The sequence below is a fragment of the Macrotis lagotis genome, chromosome 6 (genome assembly GCF_037893015.1).
Source record: "Macrotis lagotis isolate mMagLag1 chromosome 6, bilby.v1.9.chrom.fasta, whole genome shotgun sequence".
NCBI classification, from domain to species: domain Eukaryota; kingdom Metazoa; phylum Chordata; class Mammalia; order Peramelemorphia; family Peramelidae; genus Macrotis; species Macrotis lagotis.
Window position 1 is genome coordinate 3,977,089 of NC_133663.1, and position 24,715 is coordinate 4,001,803.

General features: G+C 41.8%; 2 protein-coding genes across 15 annotated transcripts in view; one reads left to right on the top strand and one right to left on the bottom strand.

Annotated features, from left to right (window-relative positions):
• The window catches only part of LOC141490570 (putative cation-transporting ATPase 13A4), a 195,360-nt gene extending 189,100 nt beyond the window's left edge, over positions 1-6,260 (top strand). For all 6 annotated transcript variants that reach the window (XM_074190614.1, XM_074190617.1, XM_074190616.1 and 3 more), the window contains 2 exons: positions 2,342-2,422; positions 4,421-6,260. In XM_074190614.1, the coding sequence (XP_074046715.1) occupies positions 2,342-2,422; positions 4,421-4,681 (342 nt within the window). In that variant the 3' untranslated portion in view covers positions 4,682-6,260. The remainder of the gene's footprint in view (positions 1-2,341; positions 2,423-4,420) is intronic.
• Positions 925-24,311, bottom strand: PLAAT1 (phospholipase A and acyltransferase 1). Of its 9 annotated transcripts, XR_012469264.1 has the most exons (8): positions 24,055-24,311; positions 16,415-16,553; positions 13,065-13,333; positions 11,455-11,540; positions 5,457-5,520; positions 4,617-4,718; positions 3,043-3,132; positions 927-2,435 (listed from the first exon to the last, which is right to left on the bottom strand). XR_012469264.1 is itself a non-coding variant. In XM_074190623.1 (6 exons), the coding sequence occupies exons 2-5, from the start codon at positions 16,551-16,553 to the stop codon at positions 5,487-5,489; spliced, it is 528 nt and encodes a 175-aa protein (XP_074046724.1). In that variant the 5' UTR covers positions 24,055-24,311; the 3' UTR covers positions 929-2,435; positions 5,457-5,486. The 9 variants fall into 9 exon arrangements, 4 of the variants coding, with proteins under 4 accessions (XP_074046727.1, XP_074046724.1, XP_074046725.1 ...); XR_012469267.1 differs by lacking the exon at positions 11,455-11,540 and having other exon boundaries at positions 925-2,435; XR_012469266.1 differs by lacking the exon at positions 4,617-4,718 and having other exon boundaries at positions 928-2,435.
• Between the last annotated feature and the right edge of the window lie 404 nt (positions 24,312-24,715).

Here is a 24,715-nt window from a genome sequence, read left to right on the forward strand (position 1 = left end):
AAGTGTTTCCAAAGTACCAACTAGGGGTGGCTAGGTTGTGCAGTGGATAGAGCACCGGCCCTGGAGTCAGGAGGACCTGAGTTCAAATACAGTCTCAGACATTTAATAATTACCTAGGTGTGTGGCCTTGGGCAAGCTGCTTAACCACACCACTTAACCCCATTGCCTTGCAAAAAAAAAAGTACCAACTATATGTCTAAGATTGTGCTAGGAATTGTGGGGACAATTGAATAGGTATTAAGCATGGCTGTCACCTTTGATAAGTGTTGGGAAGATAAGACATTCATAAACAAAAGGGTCAAACAATAACCCCAGGCACTAAGTGTTTAAATGTAGCTAAGGAAGATCAAAAGGGTTTACAGGTAAAGGTGAGGTTCATGAAGGAAATGGAGTATTGCCAAATGGGTAAAATCTGGCTAGGTTGTTCACTGCTTGGTTTTATGCACATGGAAACGTCTTGTAGCCCACTTGTTCAATGTTGAATGAAGAATGAAGAATGAAAGCCAGAAAGCCAGAAAAGCATGAACAAAATTTTGGAGGTGAAAAATATGAGGATGGTACGACTTGGGGGAAGAATGAAAGGAGAGAGAGACTGTGAACGTCAACAAATGGAGCCTAGACTGTGCTACAAGCAATAAGAATACATTGAAGGCTTCTGACATGGAGCACATTGATGGAGCAGATAATAGATTTCAATTCAATTTGATTCAAAAATCATTAATTACCTACTATATGGAAATACCTTGTTTATGGTACTGAAGAGACTAAGTCAAATATAAAAAAAGTTCCTTCCCCAAGGAGCTCATATATTGATAGAATAAAAGATATTAGAACATCAGTGGAAAGGATTGCTTTGAGTCAATTATCTGCTTATGATTTGAAATCCTGGCATGTACAGTAGGGAAAAGTCTGATGACAGGAAGCTTAGTTGTTTAATAAAATAAACTGGACAAAATACAATGAATCCTGGAGGAATTAATCAGGTAGGGTTGGGGAATCTCAGTGGGAATGGAAAAGGGCAACTCCCCTCTGGAGTCTGCTTGAATGTTTTCTCAGATTATCTCCTCACAAATGATTCTTCAGTTCAATGTATTGAATGTATTGAGCACCCACCAGGAACTGGATGGCTGCAGGATAAACAACAAAGGCAGACATGGAAGAGGCTTCTTCATTCATTACAATATTGAACAAGTGGGTTAGAAGACATGTTTCCATGGGGATAAAACCAAACAGTGAACCACCTAAGGCTTAGAAATGACTCCGAGAAGGGTTAAGAGAAAGAAGGTTTGGAGTGAGGACCCCAAGAGACGCCACCTCTTCTAGTACTTCCTGTCCCCCTAACCCACTGCACTAGGTGGTGTTGATAGCAGCTGACCACATCTGGTCCAGTGGGGATAAAAGAACAGAGTTGTCACATCACCTTCTGGCACTTATAGGTGTTTCTTTCCCTTAATCACCTTTGGGGGATCTCTAAATTCCATTCATTCCTTTGGGGGCATATATGTGTTTTTAAGGAAGCAAAGTGGTAAATTCAGGTTGACCTTGCATTTAAGACACTTGACAATAATTTCTATAAACAATATACTCATTCTACTAATTGACTGATTTTCAAGCCTGAGTTTTGCTAGTAACAAGTTTCAAGTAAGCTTTGCTTTGTCAAAAAATAGTCTAATGCTATTTTCCCCTCAGTTTGGAAAATGTAAAAGGAATGATATCTTCTAAGATTTCTTATCATCTAAAAAGGAGTTCATATGGAATAGTGTAGGTCCACTGGTCTTGGAGTTGAGATGTGACACATCTTACATGAATTGCTATGTGACCCTAAACACTTCACTTAACCACCCTTAGCCTCATTTCATTATAAAACAGAGGTATGTTGCCTACATTGTGAGGTTACTCTGAAGAAAATGCTCTGTGAACCTGAGGGCAATGCTATATAATAAGGAGTTTTTCATCTATGGCAAAAACAATTGTGTGGGAAGTGGGGATTGGGGAAAGGAAGGATGAAGTAGCAAAAAATAGCAGTTGTCCTTAGATTCAGACATTTGGGTGTAGGGGATCAGTAGCTTTGACTCTCACTCTGGTGAAAATGGTTTGACGTGGAGGGGCCCTATAATAGGGCCCTGGGGACTTGGGGAATAGCTAGGGCCACTGAACAAAACAATAATTGGGGCTTCAGCTCTGGGTTGGGGATAGAAAGATTCCCTTTTACCTGAAAGGTGAAGGTAGACATGGGAATAGAGCCCTACTGGCCTCTGGCTAGTTAGAGCTCTGTCTAGAAACATTCCATAAACATGGGCCAAAACATGTAACTTTGAGACATGCTCCCCTTTTTGCACAGTTCATCCCAACAGTCACAACGTGGAGGATTTGCATTCTTGCAGCATCGCTTGTCCAGTTCTGTGTGGCATTTTTTGTGGAGGTGAGCCCAGAATCTGGGGGAAAAGAAAAACAAATGTTGGAGAAAGAAGACCTTGTTCTTAGTGGGCTCTTTCATCTTACAAGGTTGTTCAATAATGGTCTGTATTCTTATGGAACAAGACTTAAATGTTTTCACCAAAATTTCAGATTTAGGGAACATGGAACTTCAATTTAATTCAATTAATTTTTATTAATTTCTTAATTTTATGGGAATATAATGACAAAAATGAAACCGCTCCTACTCTCAAAAAGCTTATAGTCTTTTGGGGAGGGGAATGATAATAAAGTGAAAGAATCTCTATGCAGTTAATGCAAAGTAATTTCAGTGGAGGTTGAGGAAGAGGGTATGAGGGAGGAAAGTACTATTAAATTAGGGATTAAGAAGGACCTAGATATCAGGAGAGAGGTTGATGTTCCCCAGAGCAGTGATGAAAGCAGGATTATCAAAATACCAATACTCCCAACTACATAGGCTTGCCTTTAATTGGGAGCTAGGATTGCCTTGGATGGTTCAAGCATCCAATGGAATGGAAGTCAGAATTTAAAGGGAAAATTGACATATTTGGTGCTGAATTGCCATCTTTACCAGTTCCTCTTCAGAAGGGAGGTAACATTACTTACACAAATTGATGGCTTTACTATGGTCTGTTCTACTTTTTTTCTCTTCCAATCATGGACTTATGTGCATAGAGATTCAAAGCTGGAAGGAAACTGAGAGATCATATTGTCAACCCCCTTCATTTTACAGATGAAGAAACTGAGGCTAAAAGTCAGACAGGTAGTATATTAGCAGCAGAGTCAGCATTCAATTCTAGTTCTCTCTCAGATGTGTAACTTTTATTTTTTGAAGAAAGGAGAGTCATCAAAGATTGAATGTGCTTTCTCTGAGGGAAACTCTGTCTTTTGGTAAAGTAATAAAGAATGAATAGAATTTACTATTGTATCACAGTGGGCCATCCAAGGTGATAAGGACTAGGGATAGAAAACAAGAAAACAAATCTTGACTTCTGATAGGAGAAAACAATACATATAATGACATTAAGATTTGAGAGAGGGAACATAGTGATGTCCAGAGAGCTTAGAATCATGGAAGGGGTGGGGTGGGGATGGGGGAGCTTAAGGGTGTAGAAGACTGGAGCTATAGGTAGCATGATGCAGACAGAACCAGACTGTGGCGTGGTGAACCTCAACCTTGGACCAGATAAAATGAAATGTGACCAAAGTTTGGTATCACCAACTTTTTCTAGCAGATAATAGATTTATGAACTGGAGTGACTAAGGAACAATCATCCTGATTTGAGGGGAGAATTCCCCATCTCAACCAAGATTGTCTTTGTTTTTTAGTCTGAGATGTATTGCATTGGATATGACAAATACTAAGCAATGTTCCCACATCCCAAAAACCAAATAAGGATGATTCTCAGGATGGTGAAGTGCCTTGTGTCCATGCCAGGTTAGGACCACATGAAGGATGCGGGGCTGTTTAACCTAGATTTGAAGAGAAGACTCAGGGTGGGCATGAGAATTATCTTCAAGGATTTGAAAGCTGTTTCTGTAGATAGGACTATAGAGGGAGAGATTGGGCATGTTCTCTTTGGCTCTGGCTGGTGAAGGCAACAGCAAGCCTACAGAAACTGAGCTGTCTTTGGGAGGAATAGTGGTTTTCCCCTCACTAGAGGTCTCCAAGCAGGGGTTGGATAACTGTTAGCTGTCAAAGGATTTCAGTCAGGGTCAGGACCAGTTCTTAGATTGTCATTCAACTTTGAGGTTCAATGAACTGTTTCACCTGGGGTGGGGAGGAAAGGAAGGAGATGGTCAGTCTGCTAATTTTGGGAGAATCTTTCTAAGGAGAACTCCCTTAGTCATCATAAAGAAAAGGGCTGGTATCATGGATGGTTTCACAAGGTGGGGGTGGTGAGGGGAGGGAGAAAGGTGATAGGTAATGGAAGGGATGACTCATTTCCTTCTTCAGTATCAATAAATGCCCTTGATATTGCAGGATGCCATCCTTCAAAACCGAGAGTTGTGGCTGCTGATCAAAAAAAAGTGGGGAGTGCACTCTAAGAGTCAGTATAGGAAATGGCAGAGGAAGCTAGCACAGGATCCCAGCTGGCCCCCCATGAATAGGACGGATTACTCAGGAGAGAGCAAAAATGGCTTCTATGTCAACTGTGCCTATGAAAACAGTGAATCACCACCGGTTCAGAAGGTCGATGTTACAGGGAGCAGTGCGGAGCAGCATTTCTGGACCCGGCTTTGAAGCCTCAGCCTTATGTGATTCATTGAAAAACCTTGACCTGTGGATAAGAAGCATCTGTTTGGATCAAGTACAATGGAGGAGAAGGGATGCAACTTGTTTTGTGGCCTTCCTCATCCAAGGATCCAAAAGAACTTTGTGAGTCTGTCTCCAAGAGAAGATTCCATTTGGGGCTGGGTCGCCCAGCACAAAGACAGTGAATCTCATGGAGTAATTTATTGCTAATAAAGTTGATCCAGTGTCTGAATAGCTGTAACCTTTTGGAATGCTGTCACTTTTCTGGGTGACCAAAGTCTTCATAGATGAGCAGTAGCACACACAGAGAGGATTAGCTTTTATTTGGTCACTTTTAAACAATACTTGAGGGCTGGAGAATCACATGATTTTTAAGGTGCTGTTTCCCAACTGCTTTTAAAAAAGACCCTCAACTTCAGGGTATTGGTGTGGATTGGATGTTAGACTTGGGGTCAGGAAGACCTGAGTTTAGAGCCTCCCTTTCTAACCACTATCTAGCTATGTGACTCTTGGCAGGTTGCTTAACCTTCCTCATCTATAAAATTGAGATGATAGCATCTCTTTCCGGGTGTTGCCATAAGATGACATATCTAGTGATCTGCAAACTTTAAAGCAATAAAAATGTGAGCTTTTATGACTGTCATTAACTATTAGTTATTCTTACTATATTTGTGGGACCATATACTTTGTTGGATAAAAAATATCCTCTGTCCCCCTTTTCCTATGTATAATTTATATAAAAGAGTAAAAATAATTTACTGACCTTTTTTGTAACAACATCTTCATTTCCAAGTTAAAACTTCTTATACCTGTTTCTCAGGCCATTCCTTGTAACAAAGAATTTTGAGAAAGATAGATCAGGTCTTCAAAACTCACACATCAAGTAAGTCTAATGGTCCTCACCTCGAATCCCTCCCCTCTGTAGAATGGGAAGGAGGTGACTTCTCTCTTCTTGTAAGGTAGACTTGGGCTTTCTAACTATAGGATTTAAGTTTCATTTTATGGGTGTATTCTTCCATTTACATTGTGGCAGTCATTGTATCTGTTATTTTCCTATTTCTTTTAACTTTTTCTGGGCATCCATTCATCTAAGGCAGCTCCCCTCATTCACCACAGGTTCATCATAATTAGGAAGCACAGTTACTTATTCCTTGTGTCAGTGGTCATCTGCTCTGTTTCTAGTTCTTTATTACTCCACAAAAAGGGTCTGGAATTAGTATGAGGATGGATTTGACCTCCTTGGGGTATTGCAGAGGGGGTTTTCTGTATCAAAGGTCATGGAGACTTTAGTCACTTTCTTAGTAGAATTTCAAATGTGAATATGAAGCCTCACTTCCAACAAAATTCTGGTCCCAATTATAATAACGAGTGTGTATTAAAAAGTCCTGGGAGGTGGCAAGACTTCAAGTGCTATTCTGTTAGCAGCATATGGGTATAGTGTTGATAGCCATTTGTGCTGCCCCCAGCAGGAGGAAGAGACCTTGCAAGGATATCTCTTGGTGTGGTATCTCAGAGTGGCAGCCTGGGGGTCTTGACTGACCCTCACTTCATTATAGAGTGGTCTGTACTATAGTTCAGTAATAGAATTAATAAAGTTTAAAAATTGAACAGATCTGTGACTTCATCATTGTAGGTACTCCTTCCAAAGGTCCAGACTGCAACCTATCCATGTCTGTCCATCTTGAATGACTTTTGGTTAAGTACTACAATCAGTTTGTCTCAAGGATATATTTATGGACTTTATTCCATAAAGGAATATGATATGTTTATGTATTATTCGATGATGATATATAAAGAACCTAGAAGAAAGCTGTCTTTCACATATCTATTCTTGCTGTTGTTTATTAACAGCATTAGAATTACTGTTATTTTAAATCTGAATTCTCCCTATCTTTCTCAGACTGGAAGGCTACCGGTCATTCATGAGTTTGATTGACATGAATTCTTCCTTAGTCAACCTGCTACACCACCACCCAACTCCCTCTCAGCTGAGGACAACAATTGACTTTAACCCAACTATAACTCATTAGTCCTGAACTCAAATCAACTAATAGGGATTGCAGGTGTGTTATCTCCATGCCTGGCTAATATTCCTCTGTATAAAAACATCTCTAAAGGAATTTCCAATGATTCATGTTCAAATCCAGTCAATTCATCAGATAGTAAATGTTTTGATGTTCTAGTAAATTATATGTTCCTTGCTGAGGTTACAAATTAAGGACCCTGAAGAGTGTCCCAAAACACAGCTTTGTATGTAAAACTTGTCCATCACATTCAAAGACAGCAAATTTAATTCATTTCCACTGATAATGCTCCCACTCTTCCACATTCCTCCTCTAATGAAGTTTTCCCCATCATTTATTTAGTGTTATCAGGAACTGGAGAGTCAAGATACATTGAGGACCTAACATGTACCTGGCATCATGTTATGCAGATATGTCACTCAGTAAAGGGTTCCCCAATCTTTGGGTCACCCAAAGCCTTCACTAATATGCAAAGGTTACAATGACCTTTTACCCAGAACTAAAGAGCAGAAGGGAACTCGGAGACCTTTAGCCTAGCCCAAACCTAACCAGAACAAGAATTCCCTTGACAACACATCTCTGTATCTTCACCATTGAATGACCATGTACAGATGCATCAGCTGTGGTAAAAATAATTCATATGACCTAAACAACTCAGCAATCTAATGTGGTTATACCCTCCCATAATCCAGGTTACAGCTCATCCATTATTACTTCTCATCTTGTCCATGCTCTCCCCATGAATAATCAACAGGGGTTCTACCCAACATGCTGGGACCTTCCTCTAGCTCTTCTGATAAGGGGTGACTACCAACAGGAAATGTGGGTCATCCATCCCTTTATCTTGCTGTCTTTCTGTTGTCCCATCTCCCTGCTATTATCATTTGTGTCACTTCACTGTATATCTTCACAAGTTTCAGCCTGCTCAGACCCACCCCCCTCATCCCTCCTGCCCTTGGGGAGACCCATAGCTTTACTCTCTATGATTTCTCATGAAACATCAGCAGATGAATATTCATATTCAAAAGACAGGCCTCTCGATTCAGGGAGATGCTTTATTTGAAAAGCATCAACAATTTTCAAAGGAGGCCAAATGGATCAGTGTCCTATGAGACCCAGGATTCCCAAGCTTGAGCTCATGCTGGTCCCATCTGTCTGATTCAATGGCCCCTGGCATCAATGAGAATTCTAGGTTAAGGAGAAATGTTCCATTTTGCCAAACTAGGAGAGGCAGGATTGAATTGGAAAAATTGGACTTGGAATCAAGGAGATCTATGCTTATCTTCTGTCTCAGCTGCTTCATCTGTAAGTGATAGGAATGGGATTGACTAGCCTCTAAGGTCTCTTCCTGATCTATCTATCTATCTACCTATGTACGTATACATATATATACATATATGTATATATGTATATACATATATACATATATACATATATACATATATACATATATATATATATATATATATATACATATATATATAATGATCCTTCAAAGTAGTTGGTGGCTAGGCTTCCCAAGGCTGACTTATCCATGGGTGAAGCCCAAATTTTCTCTCCCTATCCTGCCCTTCACCAAGTGTGGCCACACTGACCATGAAATGTCAAGGTCCAGATCAAGGCCTTGGGCACTCTGGGTGGTCTGTTTGCCCCTAGTCAGGCCTTTTTGGTCCTCAGGCTTCAATGGGAAAAGGCAAGCCTGAGGAATCTACAAATTCTCATTGACATGGAGTGTGGGGATGTAGTGCTTTCCAGATGACAGCCCATTTTGATAAGATAAAAAAATTGAGGATCACAGGTAGATTCTTGCTGAGAAAGTATTAAACCTGAAAAACACCTTAACCCACACAACATCAATTCAATTCAAAGGCTTATCACTTTTTGGACTGGAAGAGACTTCAGAGGTATTCTAATCCAGTCTGCTCACTTTGTAGAGAAGGAAAGGGGTTGAATAAGGCCACACAGGTGATCAGTGACTGAGGCTAAATCCTGGATGGCAAGTTCAGAGTTATTTGCATTAGATCATGTTGAATGACGATCATTGGCCAGATATTAGAACATCTGGAAAGTGAGGGGTGTAGATTATTTTACCAGTCTGAGAAGCCTCTATGGGAAGAGCAAAGTGGCGTAGATGAATTCTCCAGATTAAAGACTTTTCTTTATAATTAGGAGGGGTCTTGTTTTTTTTTCCTAACCTAGTTATAAACTACTCACAAGTGTTTCTGAAGGAGGACATTGTTCCTCAATGCTTTTTAAAAATGAGATATGGTATGTTCATCCCATATTTACCTTGTCACAGGGCCAAGTGACATGCTTAGGATCATATAATGAGGACTGCTTTCTACCCTCCATCTAAGATGTGTCTTCATGGTGCCTTTTATATTATTATATTATTCATATTTCTATATATAATATTATCCATCCAAAGGAAGAAAATTCAAACTGCACTTGCCACACCTTCCCAAATTCTAACTAGCCTTCAAAAAGCAGCACCCCCTAACTGAACCATCACTCATACCATGAAAATACACAACACGAGAAGAGCATTACAAAATAACTGCATCAAAATGGTGACCAATTTAGCCTGGGAACAGAATAGGAGACTTCAGGAACCTTGGAAAAATCCTGAAAAGCCAAGCCAGGGTAATAATTAGGAGACTTTGCCCAACACACCAACTGCACCAACACGGAGTTTATTTGGAGGTGCTTCTGAGGGGCCCTTCCCCAAAAGGGAGGTTTTCAAAAGGTACCACAACCCTCTCCATATTTCTTTTGCTGTCATCAAAATAGAACTGCACAGAATTCCATTTTTAAAATCTCAGTTAAGGGGCGGCTAGGTGGTGCAGTGGATAGAGCACCAGCCCTGGGGTCAGGAGGACCTGAGTTCAAATCCAGTCTCAAACACTCAATAATTACCTAGCTGTGTGGCCTTGGGAAAGCCACTTAACCCCATTTGCCTTGCAAAAAACCTAAAAATAAAAAAAATAAAATAAAATCTCAGTTATATGGATTGAGCACAGTGTAGAAAGAACTGGCTCTGCATTGTCCCTCAGATATCTGCTAGTTGGGTGAATGTACCTTCTCCTCATCTGTAAATTGGTGGTGGTGGTGGGGAATAATTCCTGTGGACCCCTGCTCCTTGGGTTCTTGTGAAGGTCAAATGAAATGATGCATGTGAAGACTTTGCCATATAATGGACATTACCACTGTTACTAGGCTTTCTCTCTCAGAATGGCCATGAGCAGGGTTAATATGTAAGCTATTGATCATACCATAATATGACATCCTGAGTCCAAAAAGGATGTGAGGTTTGGAGTGGCATGTTGGAGTGAGGCAGTCTTTGGTAATGCAAGGCAGACTTGGGAACTGAGAACAAAGAGTTGAGGAATGGGGAGCCCTGCTAGGGGTGCAGGGAAAGGGCATAGGAAAGTGATGTGGAAAGACCATGAAAACAAGTTTTTATAAATTGCCCTGCCCTGTCCTGAGTGGGGTTGCTGTTAAAAGGGGCATGTCTTCCCTTCCTCTTTTTTTAAGAGGCAGTATGAAATAGAGGGTGGAAAACCAGCCTGGAAAGAGTGAAGCTGGCTTTATATCTGCCTCTGATATCTATATCCTAGCTTATCACCCAGGAGCTCCAGACCAGAGGTGTCAAACAGTTGGCCTGCACCAGGTCAGCATGTAATTGAAGAATATTCAACAATATCAATGAAAATATGATAGACCTAGGCTAATGCCTCTGTGGGGGGTTCTACGTCAATCTGTGGCCAAAGGAATCATTTGGATTGATTTAATGGTTCCTATTTCCATCTGGGTTTGATGCTACAACTCTAGACACCTGCTTTGGACTCTTCATTAAGGCAATGACCTCCCTTAGTGGAGGGAACTCTCTCACTTAGGGAGTTCTTTATACTGATGATCTAAACTTCTCAGCTTGGGGTTTATAAGGAGGCACATACAGACTTGAAATGGAAAGGTCTGCCCCTGGAGGAATAGGCAAGAGGGTTGTGTTGAAGTTAATGTTTACCTCCTGATTCCCAATCTGTGGCACTTATCCCTACACCCATTATCAGACTGAGAAGCTTGGATCAGGCATTGAAGAGCCTTTGGGTCTAAATCATCCAAGGATTTCTCTACCCCTATACCTCAGGTACAGAGAAAACTCCTAGACCCAGATCTGACTTAAGAATGGAAAGGGAAGAGGGCTCAGAATGTCGGATCTTCCTCACAGGCTGTGGCATGGTCTTTTGAATTCAGGAATCTCAATCCAGAAAGGATCTCAGAGAGACTTTTCTAGCCCAAAGCTATCATCCTGGTGGGGAGGATATGACTTCTAATGAACTAGTATCTTCCCATATAAACTATGGATTTCCTTCCTTTCTAAGAGTTGGCACTTGAGGGTCTGGCTTACTCTAGGACCAGGGCAGAGGCAGTTCTCTCCCCACATAATAAATACAAGGAAATCATCTTTTGGAAAGAAAATAGTCTCTTCTTATGATTAAATATCAAATAGAAAATCCCCTGCCCTAGCTCCACAGACCCACAGTATATCCGTATAGGGAACCTGCAGCATTCAGAGACATGGAAACTTGGGTAAGGGAGATGGGTGTTGCCAGGGAATCATTGAGCTCAATTAATGATTCCATAAAAAGGGATTTTAATGCATCCCATGGCTGACTGTTTTCTCACAATTTCATAAGTTCTAAGATTTCTTCAATAAATTGTTAATAGTGTTTTTGCCTTTGTTTGCTCGGAAGCAAGCCAAGGAGGGAGAAGGCGCTGGCAGCAGCAGTTACAATCCCAATGACACCAATTGCTCGGTTGGCCTGTAAGGAAAGAAAATGAAATAGAAAGGTCTCCTTTGGAAGAGAATCCAGTGGTCCCAATGACAATCTGCTTCTCCATTCCTTCCTTCCTTCCTTACATCAAGACAAAGGTCATTTCTACTTTGGCTTTCATATTTGTGAAGATGAAGACATTTTTCTTAATTCCCCAAGATAGAATGTGAATTCCAATGAGTTTGTAATAACTAATTCACATAAATGAACTGATTGTCAGGCCACTGAGGCAGGGTCAGTGCCAAGGAAAATATCTTCGTTTATTATATTTATTGTGAGAAACAAATAGCCCATGAGGACTGGGAAGGAGGTTTGAGAATAAAGGATTCAAGGCATGTGATTGGGTTGATCCACTCCCACATCACATCAGACAGGCCCAATTTACCTTTAAATTTCATGAAAAATCAATATTAGTGTTTACTGTCTTTTCAAATTAATTTCTCATGCAGACAACTCAAACTGATCAGTCAGGGGGCATCTCCCCCCACCCCTGCAAAGGGGAATCTCCATCAATCTCATCAGATATAGACAGTGGAAACTGGTACAGTGAAAAGAGCCTTTGGCCTGAATTCAGGAAGACCTGATTCAAATCCAGCCTCAGACGCTTAGTTGTGTGACCTTGGATAAGCCATTCAATCTCTGTCCATCTCAGTTTACCCATCTGTCAAACATCTACCTCCCTCAGCTGTCGGGCAGGATCAAACGTGAGTATAACCATAAAGTATGTTGTCAAATTGTTGTGATTATCCTAACATTCCCTGAGAGTCAGCCAGGTCTGGATTCAGTCTTGTTTGTTCCAAGACTTGCTGTGTTCTTTTCTTAACTTCACTTTCTCGTTTGTAAACTGTGACTATCTGGTACACAAGATCATTTTGAGGTTCCATTTAACTAAGAGGTTTCAAATGTCCTTGGCAGGCCATGAATTCCTATGGGAAAGCCAGTCATTGAGTCATGGTGTTCTGCGCAAGACTGGTGTCAGTGACATCAGGAGGAGGAGTTAGGGCTTACTGATCAATTGGAATTGAGAAGAAAGGGAGAGAGACAGATCAAAGAAAAAAATTGGTTGTGAATTTGGGAGACTGGCTGATCATCTCAGTACCACTAGCAGTGAAGTCTGGAAATGGAGGACGATTGGGGCAGAGCTGATTGGTTTGTTCTTAGTCAGGAGAAGCAGGGTGCCTGGGAGCAACTAGAACCAGGGGTTTAGAATTAGAGAAGCCAGGTCTAGGGAGGAAAAGGACCTCTGAGGAGCTCTAGTCCAAACCCCTCATTTTGCCAGTGAGGAAGCTGGAGTTCCGAGAAGGCAAATGACTATACCAAGGTTGCATGAAAATTAAGTGTCTGAGCTAGAACCCAGGTCATCTTATTCCAGAGTCAATAAATACATTATGTACTATGCCAAGAGAAAAGAAAAGATTTTCCCTAAGGGAAGAAATCTCTCCTCTGGGCTAAGTGCATCAATCTTCAGAAAACCAGAGCCAAAGGTCAGGTGGGGGAGAGAGCCAGACTTACCTGCTCTGAAATTCCTTCTCCATATCGGATCAAAGTCACAAAGTGCTCGCAGTTGTTGACCAGCAGGTCATAGGACACCTCCTGCCCAATAAGGAACTCCGAAAGGTGGATGATTTTGTCTAACGGCAGAGGCGGGTACACGTCATCATATTTGTTATTGATTCGGTAAACATCGGTTCCCACAACATCCTTCAAGAGCTGCATCCGTACCAGGGCCTTTTTGCTGAATACAGACTTGGCACTTGTGAAGGGAACTGGAGAGTTCTCCTCTGAAAGAGAAGAGGGCAAAGGCTGAGGTCGGGCACCTGTGGGGGCCAGGTAGCCTGGGCTGAGCCACTTCCCTTGGCTTTGAACGATCATTTGGAAAAGTCAAAACATTCAACTTTATTCTTCCAGCTCTGCAGGGCTGAAGAAAGGATAACCACAGTAAGAACAACAAACCACAAATACAAATAAGAAAACGGGTACAAATGATGATACGTGCAAAGAATAAAAATACAAACAAATGCAAGTAATTAAAAAACACAAATAAAAACCCAGTAACTTTCATGACAATTAGGAACAAAATGGCCCAGTGGCAGCTGGTGGCTCAGTGGATTGAGCACTGGTCTTAGAGTTAAAATGCCAGGAGTTTGAATCTGGTTTCAGACACTTGGCTCCTACTAGCTGTGTGATCTCAGACTAGTCTCTTTAATTGCCTCATATCCAAGGTCTGGTCACTGGACCTAGATGACTGTGGAGAAGCAAGTTGAGGCTGGTGACTTAGCACAGCCCACACTCACTGAAATCCAATTGTTCCCGGATGTCATGGTCTTCTTTGAAAATGAAGGACCAACGTTATTATTGTTATTATTATTATCTTCAGGCTAGCTGGGGGCCTGACATCTGATATGCACTTTTTAAAAACAAAGCTTTTATTGTATTTTTTTCCAAAACCCTGCAAAGATAGTTTTTGACATCTACTCTGTTGCAAGCTTTAGAGTTCCACATTTTTCTACCACCTTCCCTTGCCTCCCCACTTCCCCATGGCAATGAATAATCATGTTTGACATATTTCCATATTAGTCTTGTGAAAGAAGAATCAGAAGGAAGGAAGAAAAACATGAGAAAGAAACAACAAAAGAAATTTTAAAAATAAACATAGGATACTTTACTCTGCATTCGGACTCCACTTTTTTCTCTATACGTAGATACTATTTTCTTTAACAAGCCTCTCAGGATCACTGAATTGCTAACAGAAGTTGCTTCCATTAATGCTGATCATCTCACAGTGTGGCTTATTAATGTGTACAGTGTTTTTCTTGGTTCCGCTCACTTCCCTCAGCAGCAGTTCATTAAAATCTTTCCAGGCTTTTCCAAAGTCTGGCTGCTCATGATTTCTTAGGGAACACTAATATTCTATCACATTCATATGCCTTAGCTTGTCCAGCCATTCCCCAATGGGTGGGCATCCTCTTAATTTCCAATTCTTTGCCACCACAAACAGAGCTGCTCTAGATGTTATATACATGTTGAGTCTTTTACCCTTTTTAGGATTTCTTGAGATAACCCCAGGAGGGTTATTGCTGGGTCAAAGGATATACACAGATTTTTATATATAGTTTTTTTTTATATATAGTATGTGATTTTTTCCTTAATGTTATTGCCTACCTTCTTATTCTCAGCAGGATAGAGGTCTTAGTGATCCCTGAGAATTGGATAATCCAAGATAGCTTGTTCCGAATGTAAAGAGCTCAGAATCATTAGCCAACAGAAAACAGAACTCACAACAGAATTATTTGTAAATAAGAAGAAACTACCAGCATCAATATGACACTTAAATTCTTTCACCTTCAGGTAATGCAATGCTCTAATTTGGTGAAGATTGGCACTGGATGGGGTGGCTAGGTGGCACAGTAGATAGAGCACTGGCCCTGGAGTCAGGAGTACCTGAGTTCAAATCTTCCTCAGACACTTAATAATGACCTAGCTGTGTGGCCTTGGGCAAGTCACTTAACCCCATTGCCTTGCAAAAAAAAAAAACTAAAAAAAAAAGATTGACACAGGATGGTAATGAGGAATGCAAAAGAATTCTGGAAGGGTCCTTGTGACACAAAGAGAAAAATCAAAGCAGATGTATGGGCATTTATACAAACACAGGCACACCTACTTTGAACCCACCACTCTGTTCTGAGGAAGAGATGAGAGTGATAGAACAAGCCTAGGGCAGACAGAGAGACACTGACAAGTCACTGTGATGCTTAAGGTGGTTCTTAATTACCAAAGGGTAGTGAATTGCAAAGAATGTCGAAGAGTAACATTCGATAATAACCAATTGCTGATTAACATTTTAATTCTTAAGTTTATAATAAACAATTATCCAATGAAAGCCAATGCTTTGAGTCCCCAGTTCATCTCCTCCCCCACACACACAAGGATCCTTCCATTCTTTTGATTACTTCAAGGAGACCCTTCATGTTATTTCTCTTCCTTCTCATTCTAGGAAAAGCCCATATGAAAGGAAATGATGGGAGGCAATGGAAAGATGAATTTGGTAAGAATTAAGGGATCTGAGTTCAAATCCTAGTTTTGCCATTTAGTTCTTGTGGCACCTTAGGAAAGTCATGCCTCAGTTTCTTCATCTGTCAAAGAGGTGGTTGGAATACATGACCTCTAAGGTCCATTTTATCTCTAATATCTATGCTCCCTTGAAACTTGGGGGGAATATTTGTGTGTGTGAATATAATAAACTAATCCTGGGCTATAAGAAATAATGATTACAATTAAGTACAAAGAATCATGGTAAGGCTTGTAGGAACTGTGTCACTTGAAGTAGAACCAGAAAAGGTGATTTACAAAATAACAAAATTGAAGGAAGTAGAACCAGAAAAAGCAATACATAAAATAAAGACAAAAATAGAAAGAACAACAATTAAGATCAAATACAATCAAAAAACTTTAATCTGTAAAACTATAATGAACAGGTATGACTCCAAAGAAATATGAGAAGACATCTTTCCTGCCTCTTTGTGGAGGTGGAATAATAGATATAACTTCAAACCTTTTTTTTGACAAGTTAGTTCACTTTTTCCTTTCTCCTTTGTTTTTCCGAGTGAAGACATAATGACAGAATGGGAAATGTAGGTGTTATAGAACAAAAGATATCAATGATAATCTATTTTTTTAGGGGCAAATGGGTGGCCCAGTGGATAGAGCACTGGCCCTGGAGTCAGGAATACCTTAGTTCAAATCTGGCCTCAGACACTTAATAATTACCTAGCTATGTGGCCTTGGGCAAGTCACTTAACTCCATTGCCTAGAAAAAAAGAAAATCTATTTTTTAAAAAGAAATTATTAAGTAAAGCTCTTACCTGTTGGGGCCATGTTGATGACATAGCCATCACCCATATATAAAGTCCAATGCTGGTAACCTGGACGAAAGACTTCAATCAGGTCCCCAGGTTGAGGATTTTTGAGATGATATGAATCAAAGTCATTATCTGAAGCCATCTGTGAGGAAAATCCAGACAGTGTTATCCAAGGACTTTAATCTTGAAAATATTTTTGTAGTTAACCAAGGGAAAAGGTGACCCTAATAGGCCCTGGTCCTTTGGCATTTCCCATTCCCAATGGTATCATGGAACTCTGTTTGTTCCGATGATTCTGCCTTTAATCTTAGAAGGGATTTCTAAGTTTAATGCTCAGTTCCTAGGTTTGCTCCTTATAAAAATTTGGGAACACAGGTAAGCATGGCATTTGACAGTCTAAGATTTGAAATTGATCTCTCCCCCTAAATCCTCACTATTCAAATCAAACATATCATCAAACAAGGAGATAGGTGCTGGCAGAAGACATTCACCTTTGTTTTGGAGGTTGTGCAGCTCATCTTACAAACAAATAGGTGAACTCCCTGGGGATGGGAAAGTAATTCAGAGACTCCTCTTTATGGACGATATGGTGCTGAGTGGATCAAATCCCAGAATTCTAAGGGCCTCTTTAGCAATATCTACAACCACTCAAAAGAGACTCACCCATCTCATACCCTATACCAGAGGTAATGATGTTTGTCCTTCATTCTCACAGAAGACCACAACATCAGCGAGGTGATGCCATGACAAGCACATGAATTGGATTTATATGAGGGGGTACATCACCAGCCTCATTTTCTTCTCCAGAGCCCACCTAGATCCAGTGGCCAGATAGGAATTAGGATAACTGGAGATGGCCCTGGATGCAAAGTAATCAGGGTGAAGTCACTTGCCCAAGGTCAAAAGCTAATAAATGTGTCTGAGGCTGGATTCGAATCCCATCCTCCTTATTCCAAGGGCAGCGCTCAGTCCATTGTGTCATCTAGCTGATCTCCTACCTCATACCAAGATAAGGTTGAAATTGCACAATTCACATTATATGTGAATGTCCAATAGGAAAACAAGGAATAGTCTCACTGTCAGATATATGGGGGGGGGAGTTTATGATCAAACAAGAGATAAGAAAACAACATAAAATGCAAAATGGATAATTTTGATTACATTAAATTGAAAAAAATTGTACAAATAAAACCAATGCAACCAAATTTAGAAGGGAAGCAGAAAGCTGGGAAACAATTTTTATAACTAACATTTCTAATAAAGGACTCATTTCTAAAATATGTAGAGAAGTGAGGTAAATTTATGAAGTATAAATCATTCCCAAATGATAGTCAAAGGATACAAATAGCTTTAGGATGAAGAAATTAAAATCTCTTCTAATCATATGAAAAAAAATTCTCCAAAAATCATTCTTGATTAGAGAATTACAAATTAAAACAACTCTGAGGTGCCACCTCACACCAAGCATATTGGCCAATATGACAAAAAAGGAAAATGATAAATGTTGGAAGGGATGCACTGTTGATGAAGTTGTGAACTGATCCAACCATTCTAAGAGATCAATTTGGAACTATGACCAAGGGATTATAAATCTCTGCAAAACCTTTGATCTAGCAATAGCACTAGTAGGTCTGTATCCCAAGGAGAAAAGACCCCCATGTACAAAAATATTTATAGCTGTTCTTGTTGTAGTGGGAAATAATTAGAATTTGAGGAGATGCTCATCAATTGAGGAATGACAAACAAGCAGTTGTACATGAATGTGGTGATATACTACTGTTCTGAAAGATATCATGAATAGTTAAGACTTTAGAAAAGCCTGGAAAGATTTCCATGAACTGATTAAGTGAAGCAAGCAGAACCAGAAGAACATTGTACACATTAACAGCAACATTGTGTGATGGTCAACTATGATGAACTTAGCACTTCTCAGTAATACGATGACCAAAAGTAATTCTGAATGATAGAAAAATACCATCCATATCCAGGAAAGAACTATAAAGTCTGAATGCAGACCAAAGCAGACTATCTTCACTTTTTAAAATTTGTTTTACTTTTTTCCTTCTCATGCTTTTCCCCTTCTGTTCTGATTCTTCTTTTGCAACCTGATTAATATGGATATATGTTTAACATAGTTTTACATATTTAACCTATATCAGATTACTTACTATCAAGGGAAGAAGGAGGAAAGAGGAGGGAGAAAAATGTGAATCTCAAAATCTTTCACAAATGAATTTTGAAAAAAGAAAAATAAGAGAATTATCCTAACTACCAACATAGGAAAATCTAAATGGATGAAGAATTTTGTACATCTATTTTATGGATCAATAGATAATCCCCTGCCAATAATACGTGTACCTGGGACAGCTCCTGAAGATGGACAATGACAAGGACCTCTAACTGGATAGATAGAGAAAAGTGGAGATGGATTGTACTTAAGAAGTTGTAAGGTTTGCAAGACTGCGCGCTGCTCACAAACATAAACAACCAAACAATAACCCACAACTAACAACAAACAACCAGACACCATTTTTATAGTATTTTAACAAAAATATTCTTCTGAGGATTCTGGGAGGCAGTGGATCTTGTAAAACTATAAGCCTCTCCTCCCTTCTCCCTTTCTTAAAAAAAAATCAAAATTATAATTGGTTCAAAAAGAGCAGATGAAAATCCATACTGAAGGGCTGCCTGTGACTACTAGAGCAATGTCATTATTGGGGAGTCCAAGATATGTATTTGTAGACCCTGGGTGATTGTCTTCCATCCAAAAGCCTATCTTCTTGGAGTATTCTGCTACTCTCCCTTGCCTTGATATAATATTGCTAATGTAACTTGAGTTTCGAGTGCATTGAGATGGGATTCTCCCACATTGGTAAAAATTAATGTTCTGAATCTGTAGGAGGGGGTAGGGCAGAATTGATGAGATTGAGAGAGGAGAGGGGGTCCTTCTGAATTTCAACTTCAAGGAAGCTAACTTTTCTTCAAGTAACTGAAGGGAAGAAAAAATATTCTGGCAAGAATCAACGTGTGAGGAGCTGTCCATCTCATCCTTAAATATTAAGAGATTTGGGGTTCCCCGCTTCTTTTGGTGAGATCTGAGAATTCCTCTTTTGGTGGAGCTGAGTTAACTCATTCTCAAAGGAAGAGCTTCAGTCAGCATTATCATCTGGTACGTAGACTCATATTGTATACTCTTTTTTACTATAACCTTGTATAAATGGGCTTCATTCATAGAACTGTCCTTTGGCAGGATAGGGGTCAAGCCTTGGAAATTAAGTTGGGGACCCTTTTAACCAATGAATAGCAATCAGATGTTTCTACCTTGAACCTAAAACATGGTCCCCTAGACTCACAATGTTTAAGGGAGAATATGATATAGCAAAGTACACTTCCTCTATGAGGAGAGCAAACTTCTGGGTCCAGCTTCCTGGCAGGAATAAAAGTTTTCCTGGAGAAGTGGGAAAGGAGAAGATGTTAGAGAAGTCTATTCAGACCTCTGTGTGAGCCACATCAAAATAATGAAATTACACTAATGATCTTCATAGGATAGACAACCCACAACAGTTTTGGATCCAAGTGATGTTGAGAATATGTTGAGATTTCAGGAAGCAGCAGACCCAGTATTACAACCCAAGCTTTTCCCTTAGGGATTAGGTGACCTTGGACAAGTCATTAAAGCTTGCTGAACTTTAGTTTCCTCTTCTCTAAAATAAGGACCTCTAAGATCTCTTTCAGTTTTAAATTTGAATATTACAAACTATAACTCAGTTCTACCTATTCCAAATCCTTTGTTCTTTCCATTATCTCCTGTTGCTTCCATCACAATCTTTTTATGATGGTTAATATAGTTTCCATATCTGACTTGTGGTCCATCACAACTTCAGTATTGTAGAATAATGTACAGAGAAGAATGGGACCTTAGAGATGCTCTCCTGCAGCCCCATTGTCTAGATAAGGAAAGGGATGTTGGGAAAATTGATTTGTAAAGGGTTGTCCAGCTATGATGTGTCAGAGTTGGGATCCAAATACTAGTCTTTCCTGGTACCAGCTATCTTTCTATACTGTCTCTCAAAAGAATGACACAGTAGGAATATTTGCACATTAAAATATGTGTTCAGTTGAATGGTTGAATAAACTTGAGAAAGGGAAGAAAATATTTAGAATAACAGAATTTGGGGAATGAAAGCAGGAGAGGTCTAGTTCTATCCCCCCTGCCTGAACATAGAATTTTGAGTCAGAAGCTTAAGAGATTACCTTGGTCAATCCTCATTTTTTAGATAAGAGACTTGGGACTAGAGAAGTTAGGGTTAGCATCCAATTTGCCCAAGGACAGACAATAAATTTGTCCTTATTTCTGCCTGGCTTCTCTCCTTCCCAAACACTCAAGCTCATGCCCCCACCTCTTCTCATGCATCTGGTAGGTAGCTTTCAAAGATCCATTGGATAGTCAGCAATAAGTCATACTGGATGTGGTGCCAATGAGGCAACCAAGGGCCAGGGAAAAGATAATGTATATTGTCAGGAAGCCTGGAAAAGATACATTAGACATTTCTAACTGGCTATTGGGAACTCAATATAAATCAAAACATTTTTCCATGCAACCCATTCCCTCTGCCAGACTTCCCTATTTCTGCTGAGGGAACCATCTTCTTTCCAGTCACCTCCACTGGCAATGCAAGATGGATTCTAGACTTCTCCCAACTCCCTCAACCTACCTATCAATGTTACAAAATCTTGCTGCTATCTCTGTGTGTGATGTCTCTCCAAAATGTCCCATTGTCTTTCCTCAGAGTCATCTCCCTAAAGCAGATGCTCATCTCCTCTCACCCAAGACCATTCCAATAGCCTTCAATTATTTGAAGGGTTTTGTGAAGGAAGGATTGTTTTTGCTCTATCTAGAATAGCACCAGAATAGACCATGAGGGGAAGACACAGAGGAACTGGAGCAAGGTGAGCCTTCCCCAAACTGATGAGTTTTCTGAGATGGGGTCGGGCCATTTGTGTGGTATGATGGTAGCCAGACTGAATGGCTTCTAGGTCCTTTGTCATTTGGTAAATTACACACCTGAACCCAATATAATGCCTGAGCATGCCCTGCTCACATGGATCCCTGACTCCAGCACCCCTATAATACCTGAGGGGACCACTGCTGAACCACAGGCTTCCATTTGATAGAAGTTCTCCAGGGGGTGTGAATGTCTGGAGAAAGCAACATGGAGAACCAACAAACACATGGAGAACCAGGCAACTTTGAGACCACCTTAGTACTGAAATATAACTTTGAATTGGAACACCAAGATGCAAGGGCTACTTAAAGTTCAAAATCAAGGAAAATCAAAGCATCTTTGCTCCCTTTCCTTCCCAAGAACCATGACCCAAGGGAACCAATTGTATTGAGATGTCTTAGAGATCAGAGATTTAAAAGTTAGTGAGATAGGAGAGGTTTTGTAATCATCCAACCTAATTTTTCAGAGAAAGAAACTGGCTGTTTGTCATCATAAGGAACTGTGGGAAAGGGTCTGGACATCCTTCACCAGGGGTAAAATATATCTCATAGCAGATTAGTCCTAAGGAGTTGGTGAAACTCAGAAATCTTGAATGATCTGGTCAGGCTGGCCCAGCTGATAAATAACAGAGAAGAGATTTGAATCCAGACCTTCTAAGAACTCTACCCACTGCCATGCTGTCTCCAGAAAGAAAACTGAGCCACTGACTTCATCTTGTCCACATTGCCTCCTTCCTTTCTCTAAGCATAAAGTTTAATTCTTTGATGACCAAAGCAAAATCAGCCTAATAATGGCATGGTGGGTGTGGGCTGCTGAGGTCATTAAAATGCTTCACTGTAAGAGTGGGATTTTGGGGGGAGAAGAATTATCTCCTACAACCAAACAGACTTCCCTGTTTACAGTCCAATGGCAGCCCTAGGGCTGCTCTCTCTATGAACAGAGACAACCTGACTGACAGTTCCGAAGTAAGTCCATGATGCCTTCCACTTGGGTCCTGAAGAGACTGGTAGGAGGTGGGGGGGAGGGGAAAGAAGAGGGGGCTAGTCCCGCCTTTCATGTGGAGACTACACCACCACCCCCTGCTTCCCCCCTACACCCTCCAGTCAAGCACTTGGCCTTCTCTGCCCGACCCCCAGATGCTCCTTCCGAAAATCTGGGGCCCAGATGGATGAATGCCGCGTGCTCTAAATAGGACTGGAGGACTATGCCTTGGAAAGCTCCCTCAGACGGCCATCTAGATCCAACAGTCTCGGCCCACGCCAAAAAGAGAGGCCGAAGCAGCTCCGGACACTTGGGGGCGGATTCCACCTCGGACACTCCACGGCTTAGTGACCCCAGGCGAGTCATTAGATCCATCTCCGTGTGCTCCCCCTCTAGAACGTGGGTTCTGTGCTCTTACATTTCTGAGCTCCCTGGGAACTGTGAAGCTAGAAATGGGGGCCACCCCCACCCCTCCTCAGGCCCAAGGGACAGCCTGCTGCCTGGCCACAGGCCCAGGAAGCCTAAGCCCTCTGGCCTTGCCAGGCCACCTGGAGAAGACCTCTGGTCCTGGGCTCCCTCTCCAGTGGGAAACAGAGGCGGCGAGGCGAGAAGGGGCAGCAAGGGGCAGCAACAACTAAGGAGCACCAGCAGCAGCAGTAGCGGCAGCATCCGCAGGCCAGGGAGCACCCGACCCTGGGAGGAGCCACCAGGATGAGGAGGCAGGTAGGGGGAAGCTGGCCCCCCTTCTGGGGCTGGGCACATTCACGGGTGCCCCCTCTCCTAGGGCTGAGACTGGGGTCCCTGCGCAGGGCAGACTGGAGGCGGAGCCTGAGCCTAAGGGTCTGCTGCCTCAGCTGGCAGTGGCTGGGGTGGGTCCACCCCTAGACCCACCGAGAGACCCCGCAGATGGAGCACAGGGATCGGCTTCACCTTACACGTGTGTGTGCACACACACCCTCGGCACCCCCCCACACACATACAGAACACATTCAGAGTACAGCCATGTGTGCACACAGAGACCACTGGACCCCCCCATCCCCTCTCCATCCCCTCTCTACACTCCCCCTTTGACTAGACTAGTCCTCTGCCTCCCGGACTTTGGGGTATGGGGGCCAGTAATGCCATCCCACCCCCACCCCGTGGGCCCCACAGCCCCCGATCAACCCCCCCCCATCTGCCCTGCCAGTCATTCTGAGCTCAAAAACGGGGTGGGGGCTACCAATGGTCAGAGCAAGGTAGAAGGAACAATGTACTCCCTGCCTCCAGTATGCCCCACCCCCACCCCACCCCTTGGGCCTCGGCCCCCACCAGGAGGAAGGCCGCACAGGTTCATGGTCAAGCTTTTCCCACAACACCACAAGCTGGGGGGTGGGGGTTCTCACAGGAATCCTGGGTGGGACCTTGGGAAGGATGCCAAGAGGCATCCTTCAAGCCAGCCTGGAGTCCTGGGCAGATGCTCTAGGCCCACCCTTTCCCCCAGCACCCAGAGTCCACAGCCTTTGAATCCAACTGCCCCCTTTCCCCCCCCTTCCCCCTTCCCCATCCCCCACCAGCAGTCCAGGAAACCCAGGATGTGGGCCTGGGTCCTCCATTTTACTGTCCTCCACTGGATCAGAGAACCAGCACCTAGGGTCCATCCCTCTTTCCCAGGACTACCTATTCTGATGGAATCTTTTCCAAGTGGCCAATCTGCTATCAAGTGGGCCACCGCTACCCACTGCCAGGCCTTCTTCACTTTACGGTTCTCTGGAAGAAAGATGGCTTTAGATGGAACTGAACAGATCTCGAGGTCAGTTTGACAGGCTCAGTGGTCTCAATTCAAACAGCTTATAACAGGTCTCTCCTTACCCACTTCTGCCCAGGAGAGAGGAGGCCATGAGGGGGAGAGTTTTGTTCAGGGCCTTGTGAGCCCATAAAGCTTATTCAAGGGCCCAAGACCTGGCCAGGAGTCAGAGTCTGTGGGTGGAGTCCCATGACATCATCTGAGGCTGGCATCATCTAGTCAGCAGGGGGAGTTGGGGAGGGGGGCATGAGCAGCAGGAAGGTAGCCCTCTTTAGTGAAGGGAATTCAAATTGAGATAGGTAAACTGCTGACTCTTTTTCCTCTCTCCTCCATTTTAAACCAAAGCAAAATTATTCAAAAATTCAAAATTTAAAATATTGTATGTCAATATTTTAAACAGAAACTTCTGGGATTGCTATCCTGTCCAAAACTTGAGTAGAGGGAACAAAAGTCTGGGTCCCAATTTGGCCCATGGGGAAGAGTTTGCTATAAAAACAAAACAAAACAAAATGAAAAAAAAAATCCCTCCTGAAG